The following is a 9,067-nucleotide window of genomic DNA, read 5'->3' as shown; positions in this document are numbered from 1 at the left end:
AATTCCTAACTTGCTGATCGCCGCTACAACATTGCCAACCATCTACATTTTACTTTACCCCCAAAGGTTGATGTCTTGACTAAACTTTGAAGCACTTTTCAATTGGCCAATTTTAACTTTTCATTACGAAAACCTCTAATTCTCGTTTCCGACTTAAACTTTTTTATGAGCCACTGCTAAAGCTTTGTTTCACATTTTAGCCAAGAAAACCCAAAAATGAAGAGGCCAACTCTTCGCCAGCCATGTACACGCTTGCCACAAGCCAACAAATGTTTGAGAGCGTGAGGATGAAAACGTGAAACATTTTTTTTTTTTTTTTTTTGTGGGAAGGTTTTTTACTTCGTGCAAAACTCAAATTCGAAACAGTTGTTTACGAGACGCGTTCGTTTAAACTTCGTTAGGCGCTTTTGTTGCCAGCCCAAAGCCAGCGATTCATCCAATTCAAATCGAAACAATCAACGGAAATTGTAAATATTTAAATGACAAAAACAAAAAACCCAAAAAAAAAATAAAAACAATTAAACGGTTTTGAATTCGTGTAAATTTGTTGTAAAACAAAGCAAAAAAAATTCAGTTATGTGATCGGCACTTGATGCAATGCGGATTTTTTTTCTCGTTCATTCATTCATTCATTTGTTTAAACTCTGTGTTTTCTTGTTTGATTACCCATTAAACCCAGAGTTTTGCAAAATTGTTTCTTTTTTTCTGTTTTGGTTTCAGTTAAACGGATTTAAGGCCGACAGCAACAACAACTACAACATCTTCGCGGTACTAACTACAAGATTTGTGTACTTGTGAATCTTAGCCACATATCGAGGTTGCAAAAATATCGAAAAACTCATCAAATTTTAATTTTGAAATTCGTGTAACGATCTCAACAACAACAACAAAACGGAAGATGGAAAAAATGTGAGTTTTGAAATCATCGAAAAGGCAATATGACGAGAGGTCTATTTTATAGAAAGTGTAATTAACAAGAAATAATGACGGTTTAATGGTTAAGATGTGACAATAAGAACGGAATGTGTTTGACAACAAAGAATAACAACAAAGATGTCAACAAGGCCTCACAGGTTCTCAATGAAAGTCGAGCTTCCAGAATAAAAAAAAATAATTAAAAGAAGTGATCAATTTTGAGATTAGAAACAATTTTACCATCGTTCTTTGAGGAATTTTTCTAAAAAAATCAAATTAAGAAATGTCAAAAATCGGGAGGGAAGACCCTATAGTACCCTTCACTGAGGCAGATTTTTTTTCACCTCAGTTCACTGAGGCAGATTTTTTTCATATAGTAAAAAATTCGGAACCTCAGCTTACTGAGACAGTTTTTTTTCCATAGAAAAAAATTCGCAACCTCAGTTCACTGAGGCTGACATTTTTTTCCGTATAGAAAAAAATTTGCAACCTCAGTTCACTGAGGCTGACATTTTTTTCCGTATAGAAAAAATTCGCAACCTCAGTTCACTGAGGCTGACATTTTTTCCCGTATAGAAAAAAATTCGCAACCTCAGTTCACTGAGGCGTATTTTTTTCCTATAGAAAAAAATTCGGAACCTCAGTTCACTGAGGCGTATTTTTTTCCTATAGAAAAAAATTCGGAACCTCAGTTCACTGAGGCGTATTTTTTTCCTATAGAAAAAAATTCGGAACCTCAGTTCACTGAGGCGTATTTTTTTCCTATAGAAAAAAATTCGGAACCTCAGTTCACTAAGACTGATTTTTTTCACATAGAAAAAAATTAGGAACCTCAGTTCACTGAGACAGATTTTTTTTTTTTTCGTATAGAAAAAAATTCGCAACCTCAGTTCACTGAGGCAGATTTTTTTTCGTATAGAAAAAAATTCGGAACCTCAGTTCACTGAGGCGTATTTTTTTTCCTATAGAAAAAAATTCGGAACCTCAGTTCACTGAGGCGTATTTTTTTCCTATAGAAAAAAATTCGGAACCTCAGTTCACTGAGGCGTATTTTTTTTCCTATAGAAAAAAATTCGGAACCTCAGTTCACTGAGGCGTATTTTTTTCCTATAGAAAAAATTCGGAACCTCAGTTCACTGAGGCGTATTTTTTTCCTATAGAAAAAAATTCGGAACCTCAGTTCACAGAGGCGTATTTTTTTCCTATAGAAAAAAATTCGGAACCTCAGTTCACTGAGGCGTATTTTTTTCCTATAGAAAAAAATTCGGAACCTCAGTTCACTGAGGCGTATTTTTTTCCTATAGAAAAAAATTCGGAACCTCAGTTCACTGAGGCGTATTTTTTTCCTATAGAAAAAAATTCGGAACCTCAGTTCACTGAGGCGTATTTTTTTCCTATAGAAAAAAATTCGGAACCTCAGTTCACTGAGGCGTATTTTTTTCCTATAGAAAAAAATTCGGAACCTCAGTTCACTAAGACTGATTTTTTTCACATAGAAAAAATTTAGGAACCTCAGTTCACTGAGACTGATTTTTTTCACATAGAAAAAAATTCGGAACATCGGCTCTGCATTTTTTTTCCTATAGAAAAAAAATCCTCAGTTGTGAATTTTTTTCTATAGGAAAAAAATCTTCAGTGGATCTAAGCCCTAACTTTTTTCTATAGAAAAAATCGTAAGTGAAACCGAACCTTAACTTTTTCTATAAAAATTCTACTCAACCTCTCTCTAAACGGAATCTTTTTTTCCATAAAAACAATTGAACATAATCTTCATTAGCCAATGGTGTTGTGCCGCAAATATGGCACGCCACATCCATATTTTATTGACCAACACACATTATTGACTGGTAATACCTCGCTTTTGTTTTATGCCGGTAATGTAGGTGATGATGATGTCGAGCTTTTCTGATGGTCAATGGTATAATAACACCAGTTAATTTATTGCCCCCTAATTGTTGTCAACAAAACTAAACGCTGGTAGGCACTCGGTTGTTTGGTTAGCTGCCTTGCAATTCGGAAGCAATGAACTAACAAAATAAGTAAATAAACAAATAAACAAACAAACAATATTGGCAAATTGTTTATTGGGCTATTGTCTTCAACTATTTGCATAAATTTGCTAATCATCAATTGCGTAATACGCGCGTATGTCAGTAGTGTATGTTTGCTGCAATTGCGGCTAATATTTTTGGGTTATATGCAGCGGCACAGAGAGAGAATTAGGTGTGTGTGTGTGGACAATGTGTTTGTTATAACCCACACATCTACAAGGTCTCAAAATCAATATTGAGAAGAATATTTAAGAAAATTTATTTTTAGAGATATTAACATTGTTTTTTTATACCCTCCACCACATTGTATGGAGGGTATATGCAGTTTGTCATTCCGTTTGTAAAACCTCGAAATATACATTTTAGACCCCATAAAGTATATATATTCTTGATCAGCATAAAATTCTGTGTCGATTTAGCCGTTATGTGGAAATTACTCTAGCTTCCGAACGAAATTAAGTAGGTTGATAAAATTTTATTTATTATGTCTGCAGGACTTTTGGTATTGAAAATGGGTGATGTAGGTCCACGTTTTGGTATAGCCCCCATATAATGGTACCTCCCTTTTTCGGTATTTTGGTGATTTAAGCGACATTATTCAGCGGAAATCAAATTTTGAAGTTCGCAAGAGGTACTTCTGCATATGACAGAAAATTGACTGTGCAGGTTCACGTCTTCGTAGAGCCCCCATATAACGGTGCCTCAGGATATTCGGTATTTTAATGATTTTATGGACATTTTTTTACCAGAATTGTTTCAAGTCTGGTATTTGAAGTTCGTAATGGATACTGCAGCCTAAGCCAGAAATTTGTCTGTGCAGGTCCACCTCTTCGTAAAGCCCCCATATAGCGGTACCTTCCCATATTCGGTATTTTAATGATTCTAGGGACATTTTTCACCAGAACTGCTTCAAATTTGGCATTTAAAGTTCGTAATGGATACTACAGCCTAAGACAGAAAATTATATGTGCAGGTCCACCTCTTCGTAAAGGCCCCATATAACGGTACCTCCCAATATTCGGTATTTTAATGATGTTGGGGACATTTTTCACCAGAATTGTTTCAAATTTGATATTTAAAGTTCGTAATAGATACTACAGCCTATGACAAAAAATTGTCTGTGCAGGTCCACGTCTTCGTATAGATTTTATCGACATTATAAACGATTTTTTTTTTAAGTTTCGCATTTGAATATTGTAATGGCTTATGACAAATGTTACCCACGTAGGTTCATGTCGTCGTATAGACCTTAACATAATAGCTACATTCGCTATTTTTAAGATTTTAACAGAATTTTTAACGAATTTTATTGTTTTTGAGAAATGCCAAATTCGTTCCAAATGGTGGAGGGTATTCGAAATTCGGCCCTGTCGAATTTACAGCATTTTTACTTGTTAGTACTCAAAATGCATATTTTGTTCAGTTTGACAATATTGTTTACCCTCAACCAAACTGTTACAAATTTAGTACCATTAAATGCAATTATAGAACACATTTGCAAATATATCTCCATATCAGAATACAAGATATAAACACAGACGTAAATATCTAATTTGAGGATTCCTGAACTAACCCTTCACCTAATACCAAATTTTAGTACCACTTAGTACTTTTCGTACAAATATAGCATCGATTTCCAAAACCACCTCCATACCTCGATTCCAGATATCAACAAAGACCTCAATATAAAATTTGAAGATTTCAGCCCTAATCCTTCACTAATTTCCAAATTTAGTACCATTTATTACCTTTCGTTACAATAATTCACTCTTCCAAAAATCACCTCCATATGTCAAGGCAACACATGAACAGCAACTCTCATTCAAAATTTAAAACTGCACACACTTTTCCAAATTTAGTACCATTTAGTCTTTTATGGTAGACATTTCAAAACCACCTCAATATCTTAATTCCAGATATCAACAGAGACCTTAACATCAAATTTGAGGATCCAAGAGCTATCCCTTTATCCAATACCCAATTTAGTACAATTTAGTTCTTTTCGCTCAAATATAAGACACATTTCCATACCACCGTCAAATCTCAAGCACAGATACCATTATCAAATATCAAATCTGACTATCAAATTTCAAAATTTTATCTCTATCCCCTCACCCAATATAAAATATAGCACCATTCATTACTTTTCGTACAATAATAGCACACATATCGAGACCACCTTCATATGATGAGGCTAACAACGACCCTAATGCCAAATTGCTGGTTTCAAGCACTATCTGTTCATAAAATACCAAATTATACCAAAAATAGTACCAATTAGTACTTTTCGTGCACTTGGGGTACACATTTCCAAAACCACCTTCATACATAAAACCTATCTTGGAAACCTGGAAACTTTGATTCTCATACAAAATTTCATGGTTTTAACTCTATTCGTTCGCATAATACCAAAGGGTACCATTTTAAAAGTTTAGTACAATTTTAGAACTTTTCCTAACCTTAAATTTAGAATTTCCAAAAACCCTTGGTACATCTATCAAACACTTCTTTAGTGGCTCTCATTACGTTTGTCCAATACAAAGTATTACGACTTTTGTACCGGACCGAGTTACAATAGATATACCGGACCGAGTTTCACCAAATGGAAAAATTCGGTTGAATGTGTGGTGAACAATAACCGTAAAATCGGATGAAGATGTATATCGGAGGTATAAAAAAATCTGAATCGAACTCGACAAATTTTGGCAGAGGAATTTTCGACTTGTATCTGATGTCTGGTATTAAATCCTCATTGTTGTGGAGTTCATATTAGAATGTGAGGGATAAGCCATTTGATGCACAATAAACCTGAAATCAGATAAACATATATATGGGAGCTATATCCAAATCTGATCCGACATTGAACAAAAATTTAGGGGCTTATTTCTGAGCTGTATCTTCTATCTGGTACCCAAGATCATTGTTGTGGAGCTCATATTACGTATGTGAGGGACGTAAACGCCAAATCGGATGAAACATATATATGGGAGATATAGCTACATCTGAACCGATTTTCACCAAATTTGATGTACTTGCTTCTAGACTGAATTCGGATGTGCCAAAATTCAGATGTGCCAAAATTCAGGGCATTTTGTGCACAACTAACCCGAATCGGATATATGGGAGCTATATCTAAATATTAACCGATTCTCATCAATTTCAACAGGGCTCGTGCTTGGACCAAACAAATATTGTTTGGAAAATTTCATCTCAATCAGATAATAAATACGGCTTGCATTTTGTTCACAAAAATACATGGGCAGACGGACGGACAGGCTGACATGCATAAATCGACTCAGAAAGTGATGCTATGAAGATCCTCAAAAAGTAACTATGGGTCTATCTCGCTTCCATCTCCATGTTACAAACAAATGCACAAAGACATAATACCCTTACCACTATGTGGTGTAGGGTATAAAAACCTATCCTACATCCCAAAATTTTAGAATTCCAAACTTTAGAATTCCGTTTGCCGAATAAAATGGATTCATTTTTTGGTACCTTTTAGACCAGTTATAGTTGGAAAATCCAAAAACCCAGCTTTATCTCACCCCTACACATACCAAATGTCAAGATTTTATCTTCAGCCGTTCCGCCTGGACATTTACGAATCAGTCAGCCACAGGTATAGAACATTTAAAAAAATGACTATTTATTCATAACAGATTTTTAAAATTAATTTATTCTTAAAGTCAAATTTGATAGCGGAAATAATGTTTCTAAAAATCCATCTGAGAATGCAAGTTTTTGGTCCTATTAAAAATTTTTTTTATTGTTTTTTTTTTTTTTTTTTGGTAAAATATTCAGGTTTATTTGTCTATTGGTCAATTGAAATATTTTATCAAGGACCAAAAATTGGTCTATTTTTATTGTTAGCATATAACTGTTTCAAAAATTGAAATCGAATTCTCAATTTTATTATCATTGATTTTAGGCCTAATTACGTGATGTGAGAAAAAAACGACATCGAATTCGGCATTCATTTATAAGTTAAATACATTTTATTTTAATAGGCCTATAAACCGTTCTCAAAAAAACAAACCTCTAAAACACCCAACAAAACAATTTCTTGTTAATCCATGAAACACCCATTAGTACCACCCCAGGTAACGAGCGTAATCGTAATCCATGTTAAAGAGCTATAACAACATGAAAATACCCTTAACTGTCTCAAGGTCAACATCGTTTAATATGCATTTAAAATACCGCTAAATTAAAACAAAAAACATACAACATCATACATGCTACTGTCTAAAGTGGGAGGGGAACCTCAACCTGCCCCCCCCCCCCTCGGTTCCCATGACAATGATATCTACTTAAAAATGCACTTCACATAATCTTAGCCAAATATTTGAAGTGAAGTAAAGAGCCAGCGAGCGAGCGAGCATTCACGAAAACATAACACGCATGCGCGCACACAGCCATAAACATTAACATTGGCCTATTACCTCGACAGCTCGACAGCGTAAACCATGGTAACCTACATTGAGATATTTTGCAACAACAACAGCAGCAGCAGCAATGAGGAAAAATAAACAAAAAAAAAACATTTAAACACAAATTCTATTCACTTTCATTGACCTCTGGTCAGTAGTGAACTTTTGATAATTTACTCCACCTTCCACTAAAGGTTGGTCAACATTTTTGGTACTTGACCCCCTCTTGAGCCCCCTCCAATTTCAAATTAATCGTGACAATGTTTTCCTTTTTGTTTTGGTAGTATTATTTAATAGTTACCAATAAATTGCAAATTTGTTGGACATTGTTTTTGGCGGGGGTTTCCAATTTCCAATCGTTGACAATATTGTTGGCCGTTTAGCATTTTAATGGGCGGTTGACGTTTCTTCTTCTTTTTATGGTTTACATGACACTTCTTTGGCCCGGCGTATTATTTGTAAATAATAAATTTTATTACTTAATTATATGTGTTATTATTGTTGTTGTTGCTAGTAATCGTAATTGAAAACCCATAAATAACTAAATAATAATAATTTTGTTTTTGGCCTTTTGGACGATGAACTTATAACTTTTATGCAAATAAATGTGACTTGCATTTTTTACGATTTTTCAACATGTCATGCTCGGGTGAGACATGTTGTTTGGGCCACTGTGCCACTGGGTAATTCGGTGAGAGATGAAAACAAAGTTTATATAAGGTTAACGGTTTTAGAACGTAGGTCTCTTTGGACCTACTCCGTTTCAGGGCATTGGGAGTCGATATAGCGATGTCCGTCCGCCCGAATGTCTGGCGCACGATAACTCTCGAAGGGAATACCCGATTTGATCCAAACTTGGTACATCGTAACATTATTATCTAACTTTGATCGAGTTCGGAGATGGGCTATATCGCTCCACTCCTTCTGGCACCTCCCCCACAAAATGTCAATATTTTCAAAGAAAGTAATTTACTGCACAGAAAGAGAAAGAATAATTCAATTTTGCTCCAACTTTCCATATTCGAATATTTGAATCAGTTCTAGGTCTGATGGGAAAATGGAAAATATCGGTCCACTCAATCAAGTACCTCCCCCTCAAAGGGTCAACATTTGGTTTAATTATAAAATGTGATGTAAAAGTACGATTGTCTTCAAATTACACACATCCCATTATTTGTGCTAACACAAGATCTGCTGTGAAGATGGGATATATCGACTAATTCCTTCACTTTATATGAGATATGTGATATTTTTTTAGAAAATGTTCAAAAATGCGTGAGGTACGAGGTACTAAAGTATTCTATTTTTTTCATACTTCATCTAATACACATAAAAATATTGATATTGGTAAAATTACAAGAAAATCGAATATTTATAGCCAATTTTATGCGAAATCATAAATTCCGAGAATTTCCATATTCATAACATGATTCTGGTTAAGAGAAATATATAGATGTAGCAAGTTTTAATGAATAACCAGTAAAGAAAGTCTTAAAGTCGGGCGGGGCCGACTTTATGATACCCTACACCACTTTGCTAATTTAGTGGACCTCCACATAATATGGGAGGATTCAATCATACATGCTATGATTATAATTATAATTTAAAGTTCAAAGGACTAAATATGCCGAAGCATTTGTATCTTTTAAATTCGGACTTGTATTG

The 9,067-nt window shown here is 34.5% G+C and overlaps 1 protein-coding gene across 1 annotated transcript in view; it reads left to right on the top strand.

The window, feature by feature from the left end:
• The first annotated feature begins 337 nt into the window (after window positions 1-337).
• The window catches only part of LOC101896072 (uncharacterized), a 36,313-nt gene continuing 27,583 nt past the window's right edge, over window positions 338-9,067 (top strand). The window contains exons 1-2 of the mRNA XM_059130307.1: window positions 338-467; window positions 721-909. Coding sequence (XP_058986290.1) covers window positions 899-909 — 11 coding nt within the window. The 5' untranslated portion in view covers window positions 338-467; window positions 721-898. The remainder of the gene's footprint in view (window positions 468-720; window positions 910-9,067) is intronic.

Source organism: Musca domestica, unplaced genomic scaffold (assembly GCF_030504385.1).
Source record: "Musca domestica strain aabys unplaced genomic scaffold, Musca_domestica.polishedcontigs.V.1.1 72, whole genome shotgun sequence".
Taxonomy (NCBI): Eukaryota; Metazoa; Arthropoda; class Insecta; order Diptera; family Muscidae; genus Musca; species Musca domestica.
Note: the sequence above shows the minus strand (reverse complement) of the source record. Positions and strands in the feature narration are given on the sequence as shown.